This window comes from Podarcis pityusensis (assembly GCF_964106645.2).
Source record: "Podarcis pityusensis genome assembly, chromosome: 2".
Lineage (NCBI taxonomy): Eukaryota > Metazoa > Chordata > Lepidosauria > Squamata > Lacertidae > Podarcis > Podarcis pityusensis.
This window is the reverse complement of record NC_138029.1, coordinates 70,263,204-70,291,143: the sequence shown is the minus strand read 5'-3', so window position 1 is coordinate 70,291,143 and position 27,940 is coordinate 70,263,204. Positions and strand designations below refer to the sequence as shown.

The following is a 27,940-nucleotide window of genomic DNA, read 5'->3' as shown; positions in this document are numbered from 1 at the left end:
GAGCGAGGGGTGGGAACGGGGGGATCCGAGCCTGAGTGGTAAGAGGTGACGGCGGCGGCAGCAGCAGCAGCAGGAACGGCTGAGGCGCCGCGGGCGGGCCCCGATGGAGCTCGAGAATATCGTGGCCAATACGGTGCTGCTCAAGGCGCGAGAGGGTGAGGAACCGGCCTGGGGACGCAAGGGGCGAGCGCGTGAGGGAAACTGAGGGAAGAAGGAGCCCAGGAAGCCCCCCGGTGCCGTTGGGCGAGCGAGGGCATGGCGGCGCCCTCCCGGCCCGGGCATCTCCCCTCCTGCTTGGGGTCACTCCTTTCTCACGAGCCGCTGAGCTGCGCGTGGAGCGGCGGCGCCTGAGGCAGCGAGAGAGGTTCGCGGGCTGGGCGAGGCGAGAAGCGCCCTTCGGAGCCCGGCGTTGAGTGCCCGGCAGCGGTGGGGTGGGGATGGGTGGCCGCTGTCAAAGGCGCGGGAGGGAGGCGGAGAGGCGGCGTTGCGTGTTATGACCCGGCCCGCCAGCTCTTTCTCCTTCTTCTTCTTCCTCCCCCCGCCACCCCACCCCTCTTTCCTCCCTCCCTGTGTGCTGGTGGGGGGGTGTATATCCGAAAGTAGAAAAACTGCGGAGCTTTGGAGTTAAGGACCAGCCAGCACATGCTTATAGAGGCCTCACAAAAGACCGAGGAACGTAGTGACGTGGGTTGTGGCCGAATGATGCTTTCTGCAGACACGGTTCGTTGCTTTTATCTGGCAGCTTCCTCTTGATAAAGGCTTTGAACTGTTCTTGTTCCCCGGAACCGATGTAGAGATCAGTGAAAGTTTGCACTCTTCGCCAAAAACGCTCATAAGAAGCACTCGCCTAAATATAGGGCTGCCATCTCACCTCCCTAGACTGAGAGGAGCTAATAAATTGACAAGATTTGGAAGTCTTCAGGATTATGGATGCTAGTAGAGTCAGAGGCATGCTACCCATTGCACTACTTAACTCTAGGTGGAGCATCAGAAGTTGTTGGTTTTTTAAAAAATGTTGTAGTAGTAGTACATCTCTTGAATGGGTTTCCTCACAGAAACAATGTTCTGTTGCCATAGAGCAGCAGAGATGCTCTAGAATTGGCTTCTGACTTGGCATATGTGCATGAGATTCCATAAGGGACCGCTGCATTAAAAAACACAGGTCTGAGTGCTGGAATCTTCCCCCGCTTTCTTTAGCAGACTTTGGGAATGCTTTTTATTGGGATACTCTGCTACCAGATACTTTCCTCTGTGTCAAAATTGTAAGCCTTAAATTTAAGGGAACAATTTGGCTTTGTAGTAGTGAGTCATTTTTGTGTATAACCAGACACAGGCTTATATTTAAGAGTCTGAAAAACAGAGGGTTCACATCTCACTAATGAGGTAATGTAAAATGTGAAAGCAACTTTTATCATTGTCTTTCTTTTGATCATCTGCACATGGAGAAGAAAATGAATGAGGAAGAAGATGAAGCAACCTTTTCCCTTACTGCAGAATACATTCTTTCCACAGTCTTAGATACCATCCTGGAGCAGAAGTGTCAGTTTAGTTTGCTCCTCAACTCTGATTTCTTTACTCCTGTTTCCACTATTTTATTTAGAAAAGTTGCAGATCTTAGCAAGTAGAACCCCACTTGACAATTTCCAGAGGGACAACCACCTGTTGCAACAAAAAATAAAGTATTGTAGCACCTTAAAAACTACGTATTATGGCATAAGCTTCGGTGGACTATATTCTAGTCCTCAAAAGCTTGTTCCATAGTAAAAATGATAGTCTTTAATGTAGCTTTCCCAACTTTGGGTCTTCAGATGTTGTTGGACTACAGCTTTCATAATCCGTGACTTTTGGCTATAATGGCTGAGGGTGAAGGGAGCTGTAGATCAGCAGGATCTGGGGACTCACAGGGGTGGCGCTGTGGTCTTATCCACTGAGCACTTGGGCTAAACAGCGTTTCTGTGCGCTGCTCTGGTTTTGGTGTTCTGTTGCACCAGAAGCTGCTTAGTCATGCTGGCCACATGACCCGGAAAAACTGCAGAAAAATGGCGGCTCCCATGGCCCATAAAGCGAGATGAGCGCCTCAACCCCAGAGTCGCCTGTGACTGGACTTACGGTAACTGTCAGGGGTCCTTTACCTTTACAGCAGGATTTGGTAGAACTGTCTTTGTAGCTGCATATGAATCTCTATAGAGCCGCTTATTTTGAATTACAGTGGTACCTTGGGTTAAGAACTTAATTCGTTTTGGAGGTCCATTCTTAACCTGAAACTGTTCTTAACCTGAGGTACCACTTTAGCTAATGGGGCCTCCCGCTGCTGCCGCACAATTTCTGTTCTCATCCTGAAGCAAAGTTCTTAATCCGAGGTACTATTTCTGGGTTAGCGGAGTCTAACCTGAAGCATCTGTAACCCGAGGTACCATTGTATATGTCCTCTTTTTGCTAGTCAGTAAGAAGGGGCATGAGAATACTGAAGTCACACCACCTGAATGTGGAAGTCCTATCCCCCTCTGGTTTAGTTCTTGAGACTTCCAAGCACTTATGTCTTGTAAATGAAAACTGGGCACCTTCAGTTGCTCAGTTCTCAACTCAAAACCAAATTCTGTGTAATGTTATGGTAGCACAGTAGATTATACCTACCCCATAGTTTTCAATTAGCCTACTTCACAGTATGCTATAAACACACTGCCTAATTAATATCTTCATTCCAGCCAGACGATACTCAGCCTTTAATGCAAAATTATTGCTAGCTGAGGTTGTGTTGCTGAAGGTTTTGGCTGCCTAAATTGTCCTGGCATTTATTTCACTCTAAAGACAGTGAATATTTTTTTTTATATGTAAGATATTTATTGAAATTTTCAAAGTGTTACCAAATAAAATAAAAGCAGTAGAAAATACAAAATAAAAATAATTAACAAAGTAGAAAGAAAAAAAAACATACCCCTTCCAACCGTATGAATACAAATTCAAAGATAAGAAAAAGTGACAAAAATAAATAAATACAGAAATACATCACACACAATTAAAAAACATTTAAAAACAAATTCATTATTCTCAAATCCTCAACTGTCATTACCTTCTTTCTTTGACCTCCTCCTCCTCCCTTTCTTTGTATCCTAGTTGTTAATTATCCCAGCAAATCCTTTCCATATTTTATAATATTCTCTCATTACATTACCCTAAACTGTTTTAATCTTATCTTTCTATAATAAAATAAACCTTAAAGCTTGAAACTTAAATCTTATCCTTACCAACTTCTCATAACCATAATATTCTTTCATAATTCTTTAAACATCTTTACTAAAGTCAAGTAATTTCATTCCAAAATTTTTCTAACATTCATCAGTTTTATAAAACAGTTCTAATGGTAGAAAAAAGAAATACAAACAAATCCAATCTTCATCCAACGTCCCTTCCTCCTGGTTCCGGGTTTTGTCAGTCCTTATTATCCCGTCGATCTAGCCCATTAACCTGGCAGCCTTATATCCGAGGCCCTCAAGTCTCTTCCATGTCCCTTCCGCAGCTCTTCTTCATATTTGTAACTGTATTTTCCCTTATCTCCTGCTTGTGGTAACTCCAGCTTGGCAATATTTTTAACCCTTCTCGACAGGTCAGCCCCTTTTCCATATTCAACACTGAATTCCATATGGTATTTAAAAGCATGTTTCAAAGACCCTCCAAAATTAAGAGCCCCCACAATCCCAAACATCTCACGGCCCATTGCCAGATTTGAAAAGTCTAAACATCCCAGCATAGGGGGGTCAATCCAGCCCCCCATTTCCAAGCCAAACCAAACTTTTTCTTTCCAAATCTGGCTTTTTCCAAGTTCATTTGTCAAATCCGAAAACTCATATTCCTGTTGGGCCTGTTCTGTCAGGACACACTCCTGATTTAATTCCTGAGTGGGCTCCACATATTTTCCCACTGTCTGTTCAAAATTTCCCACTGCCTGTTCAAAATTTCTAGTCGAAGTCGCCATCCAATTCACCTTTTCATGTAATTGTTCCAGTAGGGCATTTGTTTTATAGAAAGCACACAACAAAGCTTCTGAATACATTGTCCTGCAAGGTCAAATGCCTGTTCCCAGGATTGTTATCTGTAACAGCTGCCGGCTCCCTGGAGTTGGTTACAGTTACACAGTCTCCCTCTAGGGGGAAAACTTCTATTTGTTCTTGCAACACAGTTTCCCTTTTTGAGATACTTTGTCAATATTTGTTGCTTAAAGATGTGAAGGGAAGCCGTGGAATCGCTATGTTTCTCTTCTTTTAGCTATCTGTCAAAAACGCTTGTCTCTGGTCAATGAACTTCAAACGTCAGTCCTGACACCCCGCTCCAGGATCAGGACAGAGGAAAGTTACTTTACTTTAAACTCACTTTAAACAATCCGGAAAAGATCCCCCTCCTTCTCCTGCTGTCGAAGAGGGGTCCACAATTTTAAATGATGAAATCCAATCCTTTAAAGGCGATTTTCTAAGCTCTAGTTTACGTTGTCTTTGCTTTATTCTGTCTACAGAAGAACAGAAGGCTGACTTCCTGTTTAAACCTTCCCGTTCCGTACCAAATTTAAATAGGTTTTTAAAATCCAATTCCTTTCTGCTCGCAAGTCCTTATCTAATGTCCAATTGTTCAAAGTCTAAGTACTCACGGGTGCTTATTTTAGAGTCCGAATTGTCCCAGGAAAAAGGCAGCGCTCTCCGGCAACGGCTGTGCGGCTTCGCTCCACGGAAATAGCAGTTGACTCACAGCACCGCGCCACTTCCCCCTCTTCACTTCGGAGCCCGTTAGTGGGTTCCTTAGCGAGTTGGGGGGGCGCTAAAGGTGCCCGCCGAGTCCCATGGTCACAGGCTTCATCCGCATGTGATTTTTAAAAGGGTCCCCGCTTCGCCGTAGCGGAAAAGACCCGTTTCCCGCGGAGCTAGTCCCTCCTGTTCAGAGAGAGTCCGCCATTGCCGATGGCGCCACCCCGGAAGTCCTAAAGACAGTGAATATTAAAACCATCACCGTCCATTCTTAGCTTGCCACCCTAGCTTTTTCAGCCATACATGCCATTCTCCTAAAAGCTTTTTTATTATACAGGTATATACCGTACATCCCCACACCAGCCATCTAAATGCATAATTTGTGTGAAATGAAAGTAAATCAACCAAACTGTCGTGCAAGTCTTAAATGTAGAACGTTTTATAGTGGAAGTGGCCCAAGCATGAAAGAGCTACAACATAATGCTAATCAAAAGAGATTTTAAGAGCTTTGTACTCTCTGGCTCTTTGGCAGTGAATCTGGGTTCCTTTCATCCAGAGAAACAGGTGTTTCTTGATCATTTGGTTACTTCAACAGACAGAAGCTGTATAAAGTTAGAATTTCTAAGAACTGCTCTTGTTAAAGGCCTTGTTAAAAAAAAGAAACAAACCCTAAACCTTAGAATTACAGCAAATGTATATTCCGTGGGTAGGCAACCTGAGGCCCAGGGGCTGGATCCGGCGCCTTCTAAATCTGGCCCGCGAACGGTCCATTAATCAGCGTGTTTTTACATGAGTAGAATGTGTGCTTTTATTTAAAATGCATCTCTGGGTTAATTTTGGGGCATAGGAATTCATTCATTCCCCCCCCCAAAAAAAATATAGTCTGCCCCCCCCCCACATAAGGTCTGAGGGACAGTGGACTGGCCCCCTGCTGAAAAAGTTTGCTGACCCATGGTATATTCAAAGTACTTAATTCACAGGGTTTGTACTGCCATGGATTAAAGCATTCATATACTGAATCATGGGAAGCCAAGAGTAAGAATATGGTGAAAGATTAAAATTGGAGTTCTTGATTTATACTAAGTTTTATGAAGTGGGTTGTGAAGCAAAAATAACATGGGCAGCTTCTTTCTCTCATCAGATTGGGATGAGAGAATTGAGGAATGGATTTTTTGATGAGAAATAAAAATTGAGTTCAGCATTGATAAACTTAAGGCTGTATGAAATCTGTATATGATACTGAGGCCTAAGTATTCCTTGCCATGAATTACTGATCTTTGTTTTTAAGAGAAGCTGCCAGGCCATTAGGCCTGAAAGGCTTTCTGGCAAGAGTTTAGGGTTCCCCATCACTTCTTCTATTCAGTTTTTGTCCAAATGGAATTGGGTCCAATTTAAATATCCATTAAATGTTTCACATTTGGCTGGGCAATAGAAGATGACCAGACGTTTCTGTATTGTACATGGGCTCAAAGGTCCTGAAGACATCTGCTTTAACTCTTAAAAGTAAGTTTCTACATGCCTTGAAAATTGGATGGCATTAGGTCTTCAATGTGCGAACAATAAGATATACAATTTTAGATCTTGTGAACTGGGTCTCTCTGAATCCATATAATAAGTGATGGGCTTGCTCATAATTGTGAACATATGAAGCTAAGCAGGCTGGAGTTCTTGATCGTGCCGGGTAGCTGAAAAGCTTAGCTTGTGTAAAACTTCAATTCTCTCCCTCCCCCTGACCTTTTAGCTTGTCAGGAATTATTTCTTGGGTATACAGCCTCAAGGAAGGTGAGCCTGTGAAGACTAAAATCAATAAGAAAAGTCATTTGATTTTAAGTAGGCATATAAAAGTTTGCCATGTATAGATTGTTGTTCTATCTCATCGAAGGAAATGTAACTACTCAGAAATGGCTATGGTAGCATTCGAGAAGTTGCTTTATATACAATAGCCACTAAGAACTACCATTTCCATGAATTTTTTATGCACTGTTTTGTAATTGAGTTTAAGTAGCTATGTAAATTAGATGAAGCCGTTGAGCTCATTGTACATTTCCAGCATGCCCTGTTAAAGCCAAATGTGACAATTTTTCTATATAGAAGACACTTCTGTTCAGGAAAACAGAAAGGAAAGTGCCTGTACACATTCAAGATGATGATGATGGTGATGATTAACCTAGCACCATATGAACACTTCACAAAAAATAGATAACAGGTCCCTAGTTGGACTTACAATCTAAAATAAACATAGGGAAGCAATGGAGGAAGGGAAATGGAGGCATGGGTAGATGAGATCTGCTACAGAAGATGTGCTACACATGCATTTATTAGCACGCAAATATTTCAGTACATGCACTGAAACCCACTTAGCAGCTTGTGTACAAAAAGATATACACTTGGTTGTTTGCGTGGTCTTACATAGGAGTACTGTGACTAGGAACTATTCATTTGAAATAGCCTTTGATGCTGAACAAGTTGCCCAATCCTCCTTTGTTCAGAGCTACTTACAGGAGAAGCAGCACCTCACACCACAGTATATTGCCTCTTCATGTACTTCTAGCCTTGGCTTATTCCAAACTGAAATGTTCTGCAACTCAAATGTTGTGAACTGCCCTGAAATCCATGGGTATAGCAGAATACAAATTTAATAAATAATAATTATTATTACTGCTTGCTAAAACAACTATATTCTGGTTCAGGCTGCAGGCTCACTGCTGACTTATGGGGCTGTGACTTATGCCTCATTAACAGATTCTCATACTTTTTAGGGTAACCCTCTTATGGTAATAACAGCAGAATTAGGAGGGAATTGAATATATTATTCACTTAAATTGTACAGATCCCTGTGAGATGGTGAGCTTAAGTGCAGGGCTGTATGTACTGTCATGTAAATGAACATACTGTTCTAAGCTAGCCAAAAAACTATACCAAGAAAATTCTGAATTCAACAATCTATGTCCGTTATGTATGTTTACTGATGCTACATCATTTTGCTTCTGCTAGTCAAAGGAAGAAGCAACCAGATATGACACCGAGGCAGCCCCCATGGGCACCTGGAAATCCTGCTAAGCCGCTTCTGGTTTAAAAATGACATAAAACCTTGGAAGCCAGTCTTAAACCATAAGGGATAATTCAGCATCTAACCATTTCTTTTATTTATATTTTAAATGCTGAAATTCTTAGGAGGATGAATTGTATACATAGTGGATCCCATGTTCAAATACTTGTGAAAGGGGCTGGCTATATTTACTGGTGATAAAGGAGAAGAGAAGATTCAGGAGAAGATACTGTACTCCCTCTGCCTTTCTCTTTAAAAATGCTTCTGCTGCAGTAGCGCTGACCAGCAGAGATAAAATTGCATGGAGTGGTGGTTGAGATACTGTTTTCTTTCTTTCCCTTTGTACTGAGTTGTAATGGGGGGCGGGTGGACTTTCAGCTCTGGCCTTGTTGAGAGGTGAAGCTGGGGACTTTTTTGCAGCAGAGATCTCTCAATGCCCCACCTACCTTCCTTCAGTGAGAAAGTATTGTGCAGCCCACTGCCTTGATTCACTTCCTTCCTAGATTTGTACAGTCAATAATATGGCACAACTCTTAGCTTCTTTTAGGCAATGCATCTTTTCTTATGGGGGGTAGGGGACATAGACAAGAATTGCTATGGACCATGCATGTGTGTTCTTTCTGCCCCTATCTTCCCCACAGCAGGATGCCAATGTAAAATATTTTAGAGTAGAACTTGTCTCAAAGCCACTGTTCCTTCTGTCTTAAATGATTTGCCTAATGGACAGCACTCTGGCAATTATTTCCATATAATAATGTTATGTTGGAGCCATGTTTCTTAGAAGTGCTTATCTCCTCGCATTTAGCCAGTTTCTGTTGATTATAATGGAGCTGTAGTGAATATAGCCTTTATTTAATAAGTTGGCTGAGGGTGGGTAACCTCAGGCTCAGGTGCCAAAAGTTGCCCTCAGACCTCTATCTAGCCTTCAGGTCTGTGCCAATGCAGTGCCTCCTCCCCAGGTCACCACCCCTCACTGGCCTTGCACTTCATCTTCCTGTAGTGGTTTTGTGTCCTTGAACTGCAACAATACCTCTTGCTTGCTTGGATGGATGGATGGAGAGGGTTGTTTGTCTGACCATAGCTGCCATTCGCCACACAGGTAGGTGTCCCTTGCATTGAAAAACACCCCCCCCCCCCAGTCTAGGCTATCAGGAATTCCATTCAGACAAATACAGGTGCCCCCCCTTACGTGGGGGTTACGTTCTGGGCCCCCACGCACATAAGCATGGAAATATAGATAATTAACCCTTTAATAGGCTAGTAACCCGTGTTGGCTGGTACAGTACCAAGATGTAGTAGGCACTATATTATATGCAGCTGGCTACTTCCCCTACCCTCATTTGAATAGCCTGTTGTAGTGGCAGTAAGTAGACACAATAAACCAGACTGGCAACCTGTAGTTTAACCATGTTGCTGAGGGCTGGCTTGTTTTAGTTGTCTTGTACTGCTGACGGGTATGTATAGATTGAACAGCTTAGCAAACTTCAGTCCTGCTCATATATGGCAGGCTCATGTATGCTTGGCAGGGGGTTGGACTCGATGGCCCTTGTGGTCTCTTCCAACTCTGATTCTATGATTCTGTGAGCAGTAATAGCAGTAAGAAGTGTGAGTCAATGCTGGAATTGTATGTGGCAAATGCAGATTTAAAACTTTCTTCAGTTAGGAAGTTAATGGGTAGTCTGGCATGTCACTGTTTCTTGGCCTCTGCAGATTTTAGAACTATGCTTGTCCAATTCAGTTTTGTTAGTGTGGGAAAGAGACCTAAGTAGTCTCATGCAGTCTGGAAGTCTTTGCTCAGGGCTGTTAAAAAGGCCTAATCATGCGACCTTGCTGGGTGGGAAGGAGGTGGCTTCCCTGTAGGCTCACATTTTCTTCTGATGGTATGTGGTGTGTATAGAAGTAGGTGGTATGTATAGAACAAGCAGTATTTTCAATCCCTAAATCTTATCATGCAGAATAGTGCCTGAAGGCAAGCTAGAAGGCCTGGGCAATTAGCCCTAATACCGCCTATTAGCATGGTAAAATCTGCAGTGCCAGTTAGCCTCCTTCGTTCAAAATGCTAATTAACTATCCCTTTATTCATTGGAAGAAAGAACTAAAGCAATAGATATCCTCATGCACTGTTTCAGACTAAAGTGGTTAACTTATGGCTAACATTTGAATCAGTTTCAGCACATAAGTTGAAATTTAGGTATGGCTGTGTCAATAAATTCTTCCTTCTTGGCAATTAGGTATATTTTAATTTAGTCAATCATGTAATAGGCTTATGTTACAAAATGAATATGGATTTTGAATTTGATTTTTGTAAAAAAATTTCGGTTTTGGAATAAAGTTTTTAAAAAATTCTTCAGTCTTGGCATTTGGTTACTTGACTGTAATGTGTACTTGTAACTGTGGTATGCAAGACACTCTGAACTATCATATTTCAGTGCATTGTATATCCAGCCAACTGAAGGTTAGCTCAGGGAGACAATCTGTGACCTTAACCAAGTTCTTAACCTGAATATTTGAACTTTTCTGAAATGGTGATGTGGACAGTGCTCAGAAAAGTGTTGGAGCAAATTTGGCCAATTATTTCCTGACCACCTTTAAAAGGAATTCTGATATGACTGAAATGTTAATAACAGAACATCAGAGGGTGAACATACTGATCAGCGTCTGTTCTTGGTTTTCCTGCTGATTCCCCCCCCCCCCCAATTCTGTGTCATGCAGGTGGAGGAGGAAACCGAAAAGGCAAGAGTAAAAAATGGCGCCAAATGCTACAGTTCCCACACATCAGCCAATGTGAAGATCTTCGGCATACTTTGGGTAAGGAGCATGCTTGCATTGGGGAGATGCTGTCTTCCCTGCTTTCTTGTGTATGGCGTGGAAGTGGCTGGGTTACAAAGAAGCCTTGAGTACTTGGCATAAGATCTTATACATTCACCCTATTGTAAGCCATGCTTGTTCATATGATTGCCTGATGATGCAGGATTTTGTGGCGGTAGCATTGTCATTACCAAACACTCCTGTGCAATTATTTTGCCTTAGTATTGCATCACCATGACCCTCTGGCAGCATTGTGAGAGGTTCTAGTTCAGTAATAGAGCATATACTTTATATGCATTAAGTCCCAGATGCAGTCTTGGGTATCTGAACTGGGAACTGCCTCTGCTTGAGATGTTGTAGAGTAGCTGCTACTCAAGAGCAGGCAGTATTGGGCTAGATGGACCAGTCATCAGACTTGGTACAAGGTATCTTCATAAGTTCAGGGATGCCTTTCTCCTCTTGCAAAGTTTACCCAATCTCATTTTAAGCAGCTACTTTACTGCTCTCCTTAATTCCACTTGCTTTCCCCTGGGAATCAGTTTTTATTCCAGCTGTGTCAAAATCCAAGCAGTCTCCTCTCCCACTTCTATTGGCTTAATCATTCCTGGGGAACTCCAGCCATTTCTTCCCTGATCCCTTTGAAGTGCTTATGAAGTATTGGGGAAAACTGCATGTCAGTTTAGAGCAGGGGTCAGCAACCTTTTTCAGCCATGGGCCATTCCACCATCCATCAGGCCATGTGGTGGGGCAGACTATATTTTTTTTTGGGGGGGGGGGAATGAACAAATTCCTATGCCCCACAAATAACCCAGAGATTCATTTTAAATAAAAGCACACGTTATACTCATGTAAAAACACCAGGCAGGCCCCACAAATAACCCAGAGATGCATTTTCAATAAAAGGGCACATTCTACTCATGTAAAAACACACTGATTCCCAGACCGTCGGCGGGCCGGACTGAGAAGGCGATTGGGCCGCATCTGGCTCCCAGGCCTTAGGTTGCCTACCCCTGCTTTAGAGCCTGTATTCCTGCTCCAAGTTGGCCTGCTTGCTTCTTTTCTTCCACCTATTAACTGTACAGCTCTTCATCTCTAATTATAGTGAACAAAAAATGCTCATTGAGAAGGCTGTGAGCAGTTAGATGTGGTATGGGAAAACTTGAACTGTTGCCTGGCAAGTTGAAATCATGCAGTCTTCTAGCTTAAGCTTGGTTTCTGAATTGCAATTAAAGCAATTTCTTCTTAAATGCTAGCTGGGGCCTCTTTCACTATCAGGATGCCAGCCCACAGACCTATCCAAGGGGAAAGTTGTTGACTTTCTCTGTAGTGCATCCCTTCAAATCAGGCCTGGGGCGCTTGCAATTCTCCAGATGTTTCTGCTCTTTGACTGTTGACCATGCTGACCAGGGCTAATGGAAGTTGGAGAGACACATGTTCTCCAGACAGGCTTCAAATTACTGGTGACAAAGGAATTCTTGGGAGTGACAAAATTGTGAAAATAGCCCAAGGTGCAGAAAAAATGCTGCACAGAGTTTCTTGTTACTGATAGGACTTGCTCAGCCTGGCTGCATTAGAAGCTCTTTGCTATCGGGTGTATGGTAGCTGTACAGATTTCCTTGCAGTTGACAACAGTGGTTCTTGTTCCCAAGATCATGTGCCTTGATACAGCAGTACCATTAATTATTTAAAAAGAGGCCTTTTATAGATGACTTGAATGCTACTCTAAATCAAGATTTATCTGTTAGATTTGGATTTCTTTTGGTGGTGATTATTTCTGGAAGCCCAGCCAGATGGGCGGGGTATAAATAAATTATTATTATTATTATTATTATTATTATTATTATTATTCTGGAATAATGGTGTAAATTATTTTCTAGCACTATAGATTCTTTAAAGAAGAACTGGCAATTTGAATAGGTCTTTTGTGGTACTGTTTTTTTGTGGTGGGGTTTTGTAGAAGGATGTTCCTTAATTCTAATAAACATTCAATAGTAACATTGTTACTTTTCAAATTTATAACATCAGGTTATGGGTTTACCATAAAAGGCTACTGAGATGAGTGAGAGAAACTCATTCCATTAAACACTTGATGATTTGCTTACACCCTGGTCATGCGGATTTCTGGGCTACTATTCATAAGACTCTGAATACTGATTTCTGGATTTCATTCAGGCTATTGGCCCATCAAACTCAGCATTTTCTAGACTACACAGACTTAGCAGCTCTTTGGGGTTTCACTTTCCCAACTCTGCCTGGAGATATCGGGGATTGAACCTGGAACCCCCTGCGTGAAAAACATGTGCTTTACCACTGCACTATGGTCCTTTCCCTGAAAGAGCTTAATGTGACCCTTCAGCTCAATGTCCTTTTCAGTTTCTCTCCCTGTATACTTCCCCCTCCCCCTTGTTGATCCAAGCTGGACTATGTCAGGGTTTCCTTGTGTTGTCCACAATAATGCCCAGTTGTGAAGTGGTTTCACTTTAATATTCCATTTCCTTACAATGTTCATTATCTTGTGTTCGATTGAAGATAAAAATCACTGCTGGTTTTCTGCCAGTATTCTAGTGCTGACTCTTGAAACTCGCATTCTTCCTTTATAGCCTAGCCATTTGTCCACTTTGAACTCAGTTGGCCTGGCTTTGTTTGGATAACATTTTTCTCTTTCACTATCTTTGCTTTGGGAAAAGTCCCTGTTATTTCCCTGTCCTCCTTCTATCTCCTTATAGTGTCTAGTTTGCAGCTTGCTAGAACGTTCTTCTGTCATAGTTTGAACAAAATAACTTTGGACATGGTACATTGACTAGGGAGCTGCTGGTTGTCTGGTGTATTGTGTGTGTCTGTAAAAACTGGCTGTTCTTAGTAACTGTATGAAGAAGTCCTATTACAGGGGAGTCTGTGGCCCTCTAGATGCTATTAAATTATGGTTTCCATCAACCCTGGCCATTCGTGTTGCTGACTTGGGCTTCTGGGAGTTAAGGTCCAACATTAGTTGGATGGTAGGTTCTCCATCCCTGCCTATGGACTTTCTTTCTCTTTGAAAGAATGGGGGCAACTTGAGATTCCCTACTCTTTTATACTTCTTGTGTGTTAATTTCCTTTCCTCCCTCCCATTATGGAGACCTTGGACCAGGTTGGTTTAACACAGAGCTGCCTGCCTAGAGCAAAGCTCTTGCCTCTACATGGCCTGGGTAGAAAATAATTTTTCTGCAAAAAGTGTCTATTATCCAGCAGAGCTATGAAGAATCCTCTAATCCTGCCAGGTTCTGACCCCTTCACCTTCCTTCATTCAATACACTCATTTCCTGCAAGAGAAGGAAATGGTGCAGTTTGCATATGGCCCCTTCCCCCCCTCTCCACACTTTCTGCATTGGCTTTGTTTTCTTCGACTGTATTCTTACATCAGGAAACCACAGCTTCCTTAGAGCAACTGCTGCACAGAAGAGAACACTTACAACATGCTCCGTAAGAGAGTTGGGGTGGGGTGATTTACAGAAGAACGGCTTCCTGGGAAGTGATGATTAAACTAATTCCACCACAGTGGGTGGGGCCGTGGGCATAGCCGGGGGGGCAGTGAGGGGCAGTTGCCCCCCATCAATAAAAATCAATAAAAATACATAGCTAACTGAGGTTCTGCCCCCCTAACAAAAGGCCTGCCCCCCCCCGAAATCCTGGCTACACCTATGGGTGGAGCTACAAAGTACTGCCAGGTTCGTTCAAAATATTGCCAGCTGTGGAAGATAAACAAACCCATAAACTGCAAGAAGCATCATCACAGTTCAGGGACACCAATCAGCCAGGCTAAAGCACTCCAGGACAGTGTGGAGCAGGGATGGGGAAGGGGCATGACATGGGGAGAATCTCAAGGGCAGGGTAGAGGCTTGGTAGGCTGTATTGGCACCTGTGCTTGAGGTTCCTCACCTCCATCATAGGGATGGAAGCATAGCTGGCCTGTTTCTTTCTTGCAAAGTTACAAGGTCCTGGATTTCTGCACACGCCTCTTGATCTGAGCATGAATCTTGAAGGAGAATTGGCGGCCCTGGAAAGGGATCATTAGCTACACTAGTCAGCCTGTACCCCACAGCCATAACCTACCTCTCCATAACCATTGTGGTTTTTCTGTGTGCTTCAAGAAATTAATAATTAAAGGATTCTGCGAACCCAAAGCACTTGCCTACAGATGGAGACTGCCTACTGCTTCTCCGCATGATATTGCTGTTCTGGCCTCGCTGCCTTCTATTAGCCTCTGCTCATTAATTCTGCCATATCTCTGCATCTTGTGTGAACTAATCGTTCAGTTATACCCAGTACAGCTGAATTAAGTTACCCCGAGGAGGCTGACCTGTTGCTTCGCTGTTGACGTCACTTCTCTAGCTTTGTCCCCTTCAGATTAGAAGACATGCCCAGATCAGGGGAAGAGGGCGGAATCCTTTTAACATGATTTAATAATGTCGTTCCTCCTGTGGTGAGAAAGAGAGAGTAAAATTGTTGATCATTGTCTTTCTGTATGAATAATTGAAAGCAATAAAATGTAAATTTCAAAAATAATGTCACTCCTCTTCTCCCTACTCCCTCCAATTAAGTCAGCGATGTGAAGGAGAGGGAACAACACCTCTGGTGTATAGACTTCAGGTTGAGAGCATAAAATCAAGCCATGAAAAATTAACCTAAATTTTGGGACTTGATATGTCTGACTTGTAGTTGTGCCAAGTAACTCCTCTGGTGGACAAGCTGACCTGTCTTTATTATTATAGCCAATATGGGGAGTGGGGGGACACACCCTCATCCACTCGAACAAACCTATGACGCCCCAAAAGGCAAAAACATGAAAAGAAGCAAGCCTTAAGCTGGTGCCTGATAAGATCTCCCCTCCTCTTCTGAACGAGTGTTAAATAGTCTGTACTTTGTTTTAAAATACCAGCAGCACCTTTCTAGGGAGCAATGAGTTGTGGTATGAGTTGTGGTGATTCTGTCACATAGAAAAAGAAAAAAAAGGTTTATTGATATCCTGCTAGAGAAGATATGCAGCTGTGGATGTTTCCATCCTGCTGCAAAGAGATTTAATATCCCCTTGTATAGATGTGGGGAACCTGGGGCTTTCCAGATATTGCTGGGCCACAACTTCCATAATTCCTGGTACCGGCCATGCTGGCTGTGGCTGATGGGGGTTTGGTGTCCAACATCATCAGGAGGGTGACAAGTTCCCCATTCCTGCCATACGAGTTACCAGATATATTGCTTGGAAATTCCAGAGGCCTTTCTCCTGGGCATAGTCGGCCAATTGGTGCCAAAGAAGGACAGAACTTTTTTTATGTACGCCACAACAGCAGCAAGAATACTCATTGCAAAGTATTGGAAGACACAAGATCTACCCACTCTGGAAGAATGGCAGATGAAGCTGATGGACCATATGGAACTGGCAGAAATGACTGGCAGAATCCGAGACCAGGGAGAAGAGTCGGTGGAAGAAGACTGGAAGAAATTCAAAGACTACCTACAGAAATATTGTAAAATTCATGAATGTTAGAATGATGTTGGATAGAAATTAAGTGGTTTCCAGCTGTAATGCTTTAAGGGAATATGAAAAATGGGTTGTTAATAGGTAAAAATCTAATGTTACTATTTTAAGACCAAAGATTAGGATAAACAAAGAGGGTAAGAATTTGCTGAACCAACAAATTGAACTGGAATACAAAAAAGGGAGGTGTGAGGAGGTCCGGGAAACAAGTTAAGGAAAAATAAGTAATGGAAAAATTGAGTGGTTTTTAATCATTTTTATTTTGTATTTTGTATTTTTTCTTTTTTTTCCTTTTTTTTTCTTTTTTTGTCATTTTTATATTGTAACATTTGGAAAATCTCAATAAATATCTTATTAAAAAAAAAAAAAGAAATTCACTCTCTGCTCCATGATTCAGCTGTGGCCATTCAGGTTCCTAAACTGATAAGCAGTTGAGTGACTTTGCAAAAGTAGTTCCGTGCAGTGGCCAGAAGGAAATGTCAGTTACTCAAGAGAGCACTTAAATTCTTGAAGATAAAGATTTAACATGAAGATCTTATGGCTAGGAATTAAAATGAGTCAGACACACAGGTTATCTGCTCCATTGAATAGCTTTCAGGACTTGGAATGGACCCTTCTCCTAATCTTTGATTGCTAAAGTGGTTGCTTCAGATCAGATCAAGTAAATTCTTTTGAAAATGGATTTAGTGTCCTCCTCTCTTAAATGTTCCCTGATTGTGGTATGGGTTAGTAGCCGTTGACTAATGCTTCTTTTCTTTCCAGAGCGGGACTACCACAGTTTGTGTGAGAAGCAGCCCATTGGTCGTTTGCTTTTCAGACTGTTTTGTGAAACACGGCTTGAGCTTATGCGCTGCGTCAAGTTCCTGGATGCTGTGGTAAGCACACCTATGTGAGAACCCCTTCCTGGGGGTTAAGCATGGGAGCTGATTAACTGTAAGTTTTGAAGGAAGGGATCCTGGCATGTGGCCTATTGCAAATCCGAGTTTATGGAGGTGGCTTTATTCTTACCTCATTACTTTCACATTATTCATATTCTGCTCATAGTGGAGTGTGGAATAGGTGTGGTGGTTCTTGGACTATACAAGAATATGTGCTTGATTTGCATCATTTCTGCATTTTTATTCTTGGGAGAGGTATGTAGAATAATTGAATATTGCTTTCTTATCCTCATTCTTACATAGGCAGAATATGAAGTAACCCCTGATGAAAAACTAAAAGAGTGTGGTCAGCTCCTGATTGAGACGTATTTGACCCCTAAGGTGAGATTTGCATTAGCTAAAAAGAGGGAAAGTTGCCTTAATGAGAGCTGCACTTGCCCTAGACTAAGCTGGGTCAAGGATATGCCTAAAATATTACCAACAGGGAGTAAACATTGGTACCTAGGCCTGGCATTAGCTCCCAGCAGGTGTAGGGGGCCGAGAACCTCCTAGGACTTACACCAGGTTTAATTTTAAGTGCCTGGCACTCCAAGAGCTAATACCAAGAAGAAGAAGCATCCGCCATGCCCCACAGGCTCTCCCCATAATAGAGCAATACTATGTCTGGAGCCAGAGGCATTTGGGAGGAAAGGTAGTAGTGGCGGCATCTGTCCAGCACTTGTCCTTTGACTGCCAGGTACTCGGAAGAAACAAATTATTTGTGCCAGCACTGCTGCCTCCCCAAAGTGCTAACCTGACCCCCCAGCAAGCTTGGCATTATTACAATCTTTTTAAATTTTAAGGGCCTGGTGATGAAGGAGAAGAACAAGGCCGGGCAGCTGCCATAGCCACACCATGCCACTTTCCCCTGGTGCTGTCCACCCCTGCCACTCTGTAAGCTCACTTGGGGTCACCCCAGGATGGTGCTTTGGAGGGGCCCAGAGGCACCTTGCCCAGGACCTCCTTCAAACCTGGTGCTGAATTTGACTCTACCAGTCCATTAGTAGTACCTTCTCCATGGTGATGCCCCAAATTTGGAACAGCTTCTTTCATGAGGGGCACTTGGTGCTAACTTCATTGACATTCCAGGGTCAGACTCTGGCCTTCCTGGTTTCTCCAGACATTTATGAATACTTAGTTGCTGCAATAATGAATATGTAATTATTGTGGTTGTATCTGATTATCTGTTCTCACTATTCATTGTTTTCTTGTATTGTTGGTTGGCTTAATAATGTTGTTACCTGCTCTGGGATTTATGGGAAGGGCAGGATATAAATTCATAGGTATTAAAAACAACAGAACTCTGATTTTCCTGTCTGATCCTATCTATTCTCAGGGTGTGGATCATGTGCCTGAAGTGCCCTTGGAGCTAGTAAATCTGTGTTCTAAGAGACTGGAGCAGGAACCGGGTAAAGAGCTCTTTAAGGAATCTACCAAGTGAGTGGGGGGATTGGGAGGAATTTGTTTCATAATGTGCACAATTCCCAGAACAGTGGTCACTGATTATCTAGTAGGGGCTAACTTTGCATACAGCCTGTTGCATCTGTAAGTGGGTTGTCACCAGCAAGCCTTGGAATTCATTGCTTGGAATTCATGTACTGTTTATTTCCCTGCTGTAGGAGAGCCAGTGGGTGCCATGTTGTGTATAGGCGGCTTATAAGGCTTAATAAATATTAATATTTGAGTTGCTAGATGGCTTACCCTGCTCTTGATGGTGAATAGAAAAGGAGTCACCCCAGCCTGTTGTGATGCTCCTTTTGGCTTGTATTCTATCTCCCTTGGGAACAATGTACTTTCATTAGAAGTCCCAGGGCATAGTCTGAAGGCACATGATGGAGCAGCCTTTGCTGAAGCCAGGCAGGTATTATCTGGTCAATACCTAGATGGAAGACTGGCTGCCTGAGAGCCATATGTATACCATCTTGATTTCAGTAGAAGAAAGGCAGGGTTTAAATAAGAAAGACCTACCTTTAAAACATCTCTCACTACCTTGGCAGCAAATATCAGACCAGGCTTGGATGATTGCAGATAACATTGCGGTGGCACTTTGTACTGATGGTAGTGGTGGTGCTTGGAAGCTGTGGCAGTATCAAAATGAATTTTCTTAAAAGTGAGCCTTGTCTAGAGTTCCCTGTCTTTGTGCTCTTCATCTTGCTGCATTTGCCCATATAATTCAGATTTCTGGCCCCAGGTCTTGCTGCTGCAGCTGTGCAAAAAGCTCTGGCAGTGACCTACGTGGCCGTGGTGTATTAACAAAGAGCCTCTGATCTGGAGCCCTGCTTTCTCTGGCAGCCTCTGAAAAGGGAAGTAACCATCATATTCCTTCCTATTGCTCTCCAGATTGGATAGTATGTTGCCTGAGCCTTCTCAATGTCTGCTGTCTCTGGCAGTCTCCTCGCCTTATCCAAGAGCTTGTCAAATCCCTTGAAGCGTCTCAAGCTTTAAAACTTGATGTTCATTTCAGCTTTTTTTTCTCCCAGAGGTGCCTCATGTTCTGTTCTCTTTATTTTGTGGCATAGGGAAACCTCACTGTTTCTGATGGGTTCCGCTTCCTTCCTCTAGGCTCATCCATGACTACCTTAGTGTGGCACCTTTTGCTGACTACCTTGACAGCATCTACTTCAACCGTTTCCTGCAATGGAAATACCTGGAAAGGTAAAGCTCCACTTTGCTATGGGATCAGAGATAGGTGTAGCTTTGCTTTTCAACCTAATACCCTTTTGCACATTGTAAAGAACACATTTCATGCCCTTGATACTTTCACTGATAAGTGAAAGAGAAAATGCTAGCCGGTGACTCCTGGTCATATAGTGAGAACAAGTCCTCTTCAAGATCAGTTTTTGCTTTTCATTTTGTCAGCCTTGAAACTTGCTAACCATGTAGTCTTAATCCATGCTATATTCTAGTTCATCAAGCTTGTGTGTATACTATGCCTTGCATAAACTGCAGAACAACGGGCTGAATCCAGCACTTTCCATGTGTGAGTGAAACATGTATGCTTGTGTAGTGAGACTTCACTTTCCTCTGCTCTTTCTTGACTCCTCTCCTTTGCAGGCCCCCAGAATCTGCTCCAGAGGGTTGACAGAAGTCTGCTCACACCATGTTGGATTCTGCCCAAAAGCAGTTTTACACTGAGTGCATGGGGGAACAGGATAACCTTTTTAGTGGACTACTTTCAGTTCATTCTCGTTTCCTCTGTTCTCTTCTTAGGCGGCATGTGACCAAGAACACTTTCCGCCAGTATCGCGTACTAGGAAAGGGAGGCTTTGGAGAGGTATGTAGTCTGAGCAATGCAGAGAAGGTAGCCCCACGTCTGCTTTCAAGAATCTATAGAGCATGGCATATTTTTCTCTCACAGAATGAGTCCTATATGAAGGGACTCTTGGTCACCTAAGATGCTGATATCTAGAAATATTAGCTGAATGTTGGGTGGCATGTTGCTGACTGCTGTGTTAAGTATCTTTTATGCTCCCAAGTTTTACATGCAGCGCTTCACAAGCAGGAGAATACTAGGAGTGATTCAACACGACTGAGTCCTTCAACCATTCATTTTGGATTTGATTCTGAGCTCTGAGTTTGTCACCTTCTTGTTACAGCAACATGACAGGGAACCAATTTTTCCAGTGAAAGTTGGGGCTTTCATGGTGTGCCGCAATAAACCATTTACTTAATCTCTATGGTACCACATCACTTTTGCTTTCAGTGAGAGTAATGATTTCGGGATCCAATAACCCCCTTATCAGAACTTATATACTCCAAGAGTTACCTGCCCTATTGTCATTTATTTGGGTTTTTTTTTTCTTCCCTCAAGGTGTGTGCTTGCCAGGTGCGGGCCACCGGGAAGATGTACGCCTGCAAGAAGCTTGAGAAAAAGCGGATAAAAAAGCGGAAGGGGGAAGCCATGGCCTTGAATGAGAAGCAAATACTGGAGAAAGTGAACAGTAGGTTTGTAGTAAGTACATAGGAACTGCTTTACTTCTGCGCTGAGGCTGAGACAGAATGTGGCCATGTCTTTGACTCTGTCACCCTGGTGTAGCAATCTTGACTAATTCAGGAGAGGACTGCAATATGTGGAATCTTACCCAGATGGCAAGAAAAGCATAAGGCTGTTGGACTTACATTTCTGGGCCATAAGTCTGCATTACTGCATTTGCAGACTAGGATCTGGCTGTATGGAGATCCCTTTAGTAATAACCAGCTCATACAGGTTCTTCACTTACCGGGGATGTTGTGGGGAAGATGCAGGGAATCAGTCTTTTTCATACAATATTATGCAGAAAACTTTCTCTCTTAAGGTTTAATGCATGACCACAAATGTGCCATAGCTGCTTTTCCATGGCTTTGTCTCACACTGCCACTGCAGCACTTGAAAATTATGGTCATATGAGCAGGGCCAGTTTTGTGGGCCTTTCCCACTCAGTTGTCTGCCTCTTTTAGCCAGGCAACTATCAGGAGGGAGGAACCTACACAGTTGACTTTGCTCACATAATGCTGGGCTGTCAAAATATTGCTATTGTATGGCATGAAACAATGGGAAACCCGTCTATGAAAGGACTGTGATGATATAATAAAAGTACATTACTCTGGGGTCTGGCTGGATTTGACTGTCTCACTGAAGGGGACGAGAGTAATAAGGGAATAGTGCTTCATTTAGTGCATTTCCCCCAGCCTGGTAGCCTCCATATTTTTTCAACTACAACTCCCATCAGCTCTTTGCTAATCAGGAATGCTGGGAATTATAGCCCAAAATATTTGAAGGGTACTGAGTCGGGGAAGGCTGCTCCAATGGCTGTAAAGTGCCCTGGCATCAGTTGTAGCTCTGCCATTCTTTGTTCTCTCCATCTGCAACTCACTATCATGTCGAGTCCCATTGCTATTAACCCTACTCCCTCCATACTTTTCAGCTCCTCCTCACCTCTTACCCAAAAAGCTTCATGCAAAGTTAACTCTTCCTCTACGGGATACATAAATTATCCTGCATCTTGCTTTGAGCGTCTATTTTGTTGTGTATAGCTGGTGCAGAATTGTGCCAGTTGTGTGTAGGTGCTATGCTGTGCTTGGCTGTTCTGCTTTTCTAGTGGCTGACTTGGCTTGCTTGTGTTGTAGGTGAGTCTGGCCTATGCATATGAAACAAAAGACGCCTTGTGCTTGGTCCTGACTCTCATGAATGGAGGGGACCTGAAGTTCCACATTTACCACATGGGAGAAGCCGGTTTTGAGGAGCCACGGGCTGTTTTCTACGCTGCTGAAATCTGCTGTGGCTTGGAAGACCTCCACCATGAGAGGATAGTGTACAGGTGAGAACAGTCTTTTCTCCCAGGTGTAGCTGGGGTTCACACTGGGGTTTTATGTTAACAAGGATTTGTGCAGTATCTTAAGCACTGCTACTATATTGTAAAAGCAGTTGTTCAGAATTTAGCGAGGAAACCTCTGAGGCAGGACTAGTTTCCCAGAACTCACCAGCACAGGTTTTCATTCTCCTTCCAAGCTGAGAATCCAAAACATATCAGACTCTCATTAATGCCCAAGTGGAAGAAAGAAGGGGAAAAAACTTGTACTGGGAAAGTGGCCCTGCCTCACAAATTTCCCATATGTGAAAGGTATGGCTATATAGTTCATATTTTCCTGTGATATTGGCATCACTAATTCTTGCTTATATGTTTTATGGTGCTTCATCTCTGCTAGTCCTGGAGAAGCAACCCATTGAGGTTTATGTCTTACACAATCTATTTTCCTCCATCAGGGACCTGAAGCCAGAAAATATATTGTTGGATGACCATGGTGAGTAAATGTCTGTTCTAAACACTCTGGCTTCACTGCTATCTGCAGTTTTTATATCAGATTTTGTTCTGGGTTGAGGGAAATCTGCAAACTGCACACTTGCATGACTCACTTTCCTTTGATAAGGTCACATCCGCATTTCTGACCTGGGCCTCGCAGTTTATGTTCCGGAGGGACAGACGATAAAAGGTCGGGTGGGAACAGTTGGCTACATGGGTGAGTATGCAAGAAATGCCCTGTTGAATTGACTGGGTTCAACATGGAGACCATGAAATGCAGCAGCCAAGGACTCTGGGTAAAAGCAATATCTTGTCAAAGTTTGTAGTTCAGAACAATGGTGGGTGCTATTGTAGTATGTTGGAAATCCAGTGAAACTTAAACCCTAGGTTCAACATTCTGGTAAGATATTAGTCTCCTAAGAAGTTAAACTATCAGTTAAATCTTTAAGTTTGACTCAGAAAGTGCATTTGTCTTCATTGCTGTGTAATCCATTTCACTACTTCTATTTTGGCAATACCTTACTTGATCCTAAGCATTCCTTCTCTTCAATTACATTTGGACCCTAAGTTTTGTAGGAAATTAGATGGAGGTGAATTAATTCTTTTTACAGTGCTTATAAAACAAACAAGCTCCTATTGTTTCTGCAAAGCTGTAATTTTGTACTTTGCAGTTAGCTTTGGGACTAACATTTTCCTGGTGTCCAAAGACCAGCAGTCTAGATAACAAAATTGTGCAAGAATTGGCACCCCTTTCAAGGTGTCAGAACAAGGATGCTTTAGATTGGGTAGAACTGGCAAAGTAAGCAGAGTTCAGTGTTGCTTTTGACTTGTGGTGCCATGTTCTGTACAAATTATTTCCTGTTACTGCAAGCCAAAAACCTGGTGGTGGTTAAAGTACAGTATTGGTATGGTGCCAGTTAGCCTACGTTCACTTAATTAGTATATTTTGGTAGATGTTCTACAGACATTGACTCTTCCTTGCATTGTTTGGCTGGAGGAGGAAAAAAGATGGTATTTGAGGGCAGTGTGGAAGGATGAAGGGAGGAATTAAACATCATGCTCTGTTGAACTTTCCATCTGCACAACCTTTTAAGTTTGCCAGATGGACCAACCTCCTCTGTTCTGGGGGTTCTCCCATCTCCTCCTCCCGCCAAGTTTGAAGAATGCTTGGGCAGGGACAAAACTAGGCTTTATTTCACCCAGGTCAAAGACCCAGTTTGGCACACGCACATGCATTTGCTCGTGCATGCGCACACACACACACAGAGGAAGCCTCAGTGGCGCCCCTCTGGAGGCTTCACCTGGGGCGAAAACCTGGCTAGCCGCCACCACCACGCCATAGCTACAGCTCTGGATTTTTTTTTGGGGGGGGGAGCACTTTCACCCAGTGGAAGACCTTGCACAGGGCTTCTGCTTATGGGGAATCATTAGGTGAATCCTGCCAAGGACTAAGGTATATTACAAAGGTGTACATGATGAGATGGCTCCTCTTTGTGGCACATCACTGAACCCTGGCTTGGGGACTGTGTTAAGCATTCCCTTTCCTGCCTGCTGCTTCTTCTTAAAGCAGTTACAAGTACTGTACTTTACACTGCCACTACATTAAACATGAGATTTGGAATTGCACTTGGCAACACTAGCGTAAGTCTGACCAGTTCTATTGAGCTCATAGCTAGCTGCCTGAACATTGGTCCACCTAGCTCAATATTATCTATGTTGATGGGCAGCGGCTCACTAGAGTTAGTTTTTTTCCAGCTGTACTTGGAGATACTAGGATGTGAATCTGGGACCTGTTGTGTGCAAACTGTGTTCACCTTCACTGAGCTACAAACTTTCCCTTAACACTCAGCACCATGCATTTGAAGAATATCCACAGGCCTGTTCAAATGGTTCTTACTTTTGCAGCTCCTGAAGTTGTGAAGAATGAGCGGTACACATTCAGCCCTGACTGGTGGGCCTTAGGATGCTTGCTATATGAGATGATTGAGGGCCAGTCTCCATTTCAGCAGCGCAGGAAGAAGATTAAGCGCGAAGAAGTAGAACGCCTGGTGAAGGATGTGCAGGAAGAGTACTCTGAGAAGTTCTCACCTGCTTCCCGTTCTCTCTGCTCCATGGTACATATATTGTCTCATCCTTAAGCTAGTTACCCTCCTTTTAGCATTTAAAAGGGGTGCCTGCTCACCTCTAAGTGGGCTCTGGGTACGTTGAGAAAGCTGTACCTGCTCACTGGAAACTAACTTCAGAGTAGTGCAGTACACCATAACTTTTGTTTTGCTACTAGATCTCATTTTGTGTGTATGACTTCTCCAGAGCCAGATGCAGCCAGGAAATCAAGGCAGTGAACCTTTGTGAAATGAACAAAAATTGTAAAAATACTTCTCTTCAGGGCAGTTGTAGCTTGGTAGCAGTTTAGTGTCAGACTCAGAAAACGTCATCTCATCTGTACTCACTAGTTCTTCATTCCTCTTCAACCTGGCTCCTGGAACATTTGTATTTTCAATAAGAGTAGGGTAAGGTGCAGTATGGCCTAGCTGCAACTGTGACATGAATCTAGATCCCTTCCTAGATTACCTACCTACCTGGCATCAAGCAGTTTAATATTTTAAGCTTTTCCTTGTCCCATCCTGTTAATTTATTCTCTCAGTTAGCTTATTGGAGCTTAAGCAATTGAAGGAAACCTCAATCATAACCAGTGCAGAGGGTTTCATTCAAGCAGGAGGTCTCTGAAGTGTCAGTTACCCATTAAATATACATCAATAGTTTCAAAAATCCCTTCTCGTTTTTGAGTAAATGTAAAAAGATTGGTAGAAGAACTAAGGGTCGGGTATGAAATCATGTGAGTGCTGTGTCCCAGTCATCAATCTTGTTGCCTACATTAACAGTCTCAGATGTTTGGAAGAATTAGCAAGCCTTATTTACTTCTTTCCTCCACACTATAACTCACTTTACATAGCTAAGAGTTTTTGCATCTTGCAAGAGGCTTGAATAAGCAATGGTTGGGAGGGAGGTTGCTTGCTCATGTAAGAAACTTTTATGTCCTTCAATATGCAGATTGATGTTTAAAATAATGCATGCTTCCTGTGATTATCCAGGATACCCTAGAATGCAACTATTGGACTAGACCCTTCCCCTCCAGCGGCCTTCTTTTGTCTATCAGTGTACAAGATACATTCATTCTGTATTGTAACTTCTGTGGATTGTTGTCTTAAAGCCATGGGATTTCTGACTGGCTAGTGGAAGACGGGGTATAAGTCTCAGAAATAAAGCAACAGGGATCCTTCTTGCTGTTTACTGCCTTTGAAAGGGCTGAGAACCCTGAGCAAATAAGGGCATAATATTAAAACAAATCCTCCCAGATTATTTTGATGTCTTTTTACTTTAGAGTTGTCATATGTGGGGATTTAGAAGGCCATTTTATTCAGTTATTCATAACCAGTAACTTAAGCTGTGTTTCGGGTTCAGTTGAAAAAAACCCCATTCTACCAATAATGGTTCAAGTTCTGTTCCAGAATATTGTTCAGAAATAACATTTTAAGCAATTTTCAGCTTAGGTCTGTTGCCCTTTGTAGCTAAAGCCTTCTGGCAGTACAGAGGCTTTGGTGTGACACCCTGTGCTATGTTACAGCTCCTGTGTAAAGACCCACTGGAACGGCTGGGATGTCGAGGTGCTGGTGCTCAGGAAGTGAAAGAGCACCCTCTCTTTAAACACTTGAATTTCAAGCGGTTGGAAGCAGGGATGCTCGACCCACCATTCAAACCCGATGTGAGTTCAGAATGCACGTGTGTAGCAGAGTCTTCCTCGTACCACCTGTTGGTTGTGTTCAGGTGTAGGAGAATAGCCCTTTCATTGCTCTCCTTTTTCTGCATTCTTCTTAGCCCCAGGCTATTTATTGCAAGGATGTATTGGACATTGAACAATTCTCTACAGTCAAGGGGGTAGAGCTGGAGCCCACCGACCATGACTTCTACCATAGGTTTGCAACAGGAAGCGTCCCTATTCCCTGGCAGAATGAGGTAGGTGCTCTTCTACGCTTCAGGAGAATTTCTGCTTCTGATGGGAAGACACGCTGAGTCATCTGCACTTGGGGGTGGGGTGCAAAGCTGTTCCATAACTGACTGGCTGAGGTATTGTATAAGTAGCTAATTTGGGACAAGTGTCATGGAGACACCCTGTCAATGAGGACCTGAGGAGGGAAGACCAATAGTGAGCTCGTCATCTTTTTATTCTCCCCTAGATGATAGACACAGAGTGTTTCAAAGAGCTGAATGTTTTTGGTTCAGATGGAGCCATACCGCCTGATCTGGACTGGAAGGGACAGCAACCCATCCAGCCCAAAAAGGGTCTCCTCCAACGTCTCTTCAGCAGACAGGTAACTTGCCTGAAATGTGGGAAGCAGGTTTGTCTTGACATGGGGATCAGAAACCAGTTCTGGAATGCTCTCTGCCCTCTCTTGGCACTGCACAGGGCTGGCCCATCCATGGGGCAAAATGAAGGAATTTTCTTGGGAAGCATTGTCTGATGATGGGGCAGTAAATGAGTGCCTCCTGCTTGCTTCATCTGCCCTTCTTTCTCTGCCCCCACTTCCCAGGCTTTCCATGTTTTGCTGTTCCTTACATGGTGGCAGCCTGCTCAGCGTCTCCCTCCTCTGCCTTGCATTTAGGAAGGGTAGGGGAGTCCTTCCTCCGAGCAACCCAGGAGAGTGCCTGCACCACTGCCACTTTCCTGGGGTGGTCTTTTAACATTATTTAAAAGTTTAAGCGCAGCGGTGGTATAGGCACTTTCCTATGCCACCTCTCTCAGTATGTCTTGCTCTGAGGAAGGACCTCCTTGTTTTCCTGAGGCAGAGAGGAGGTGGAGGCATGCTGCTACTGCTACTGCTGCTACTGCATTAGCACCAGCAAAACATTAAAAGAGAGAGAAGAGGAGAAGAGAAGAGGTGTGGAGGAGGGGTGAAGGTGTAAGAAGAGAGGTTAGCAGCTTTCCTCAAGTGGTACCATGTCTTATGCCAGTCCTAGCACCACTGATCTTTCTGTATCTATACACCTCAGACCCATTAGCAGGCCAGCTGCTGTAGTGGCACTCAAGCTCACCTAGTTCAGTTTACTAACATAAACTCCATAAACTATGTGACTTCCCA

At 43.3% G+C, this 27,940-nt stretch overlaps 1 protein-coding gene across 6 annotated transcripts in view; it reads left to right on the top strand.

The window, feature by feature from the left end:
- The window catches only part of GRK6 (G protein-coupled receptor kinase 6), a 34,119-nt gene continuing 6,179 nt past the window's right edge, over positions 1-27,940 (top strand). For 5 of the 6 annotated variants that reach the window (XR_013983301.1, XR_013983302.1, XR_013983303.1 and 2 more), the window contains exons 1-15: positions 1-155; positions 10,495-10,590; positions 16,868-16,980; positions 17,287-17,364; positions 18,359-18,459; positions 19,585-19,677; positions 20,233-20,296; positions 20,834-20,974; positions 22,129-22,319; positions 22,766-22,803; positions 22,930-23,019; positions 24,708-24,916; positions 26,428-26,565; positions 26,679-26,816; positions 27,038-27,172. Coding sequence is in view for 3 of the 6 variants with exons in the window: in XM_080996603.1 (XP_080852729.1) it covers positions 104-155; positions 10,495-10,590; positions 16,868-16,980; positions 17,287-17,364; positions 18,359-18,459; positions 19,585-19,677; positions 20,233-20,296; positions 20,834-20,974; positions 22,129-22,319; positions 22,766-22,803; positions 22,930-23,019; positions 24,708-24,916; positions 26,428-26,565; positions 26,679-26,816; positions 27,038-27,172 (1,677 nt within the window). In the remaining 3 variants the exon portion in view is untranslated. Of the gene's footprint in view, positions 156-1,143; positions 1,163-10,494; positions 10,591-16,867; positions 16,981-17,286; positions 17,365-18,358; positions 18,460-19,584; positions 19,678-20,232; positions 20,297-20,833; positions 20,975-22,128; positions 22,320-22,765; positions 22,804-22,929; positions 23,020-24,707; positions 24,917-26,427; positions 26,566-26,678; positions 26,817-27,037; positions 27,173-27,940 lie in introns of those variants that run through there. The other variant, XM_080996605.1, reaches the window with a different exon arrangement.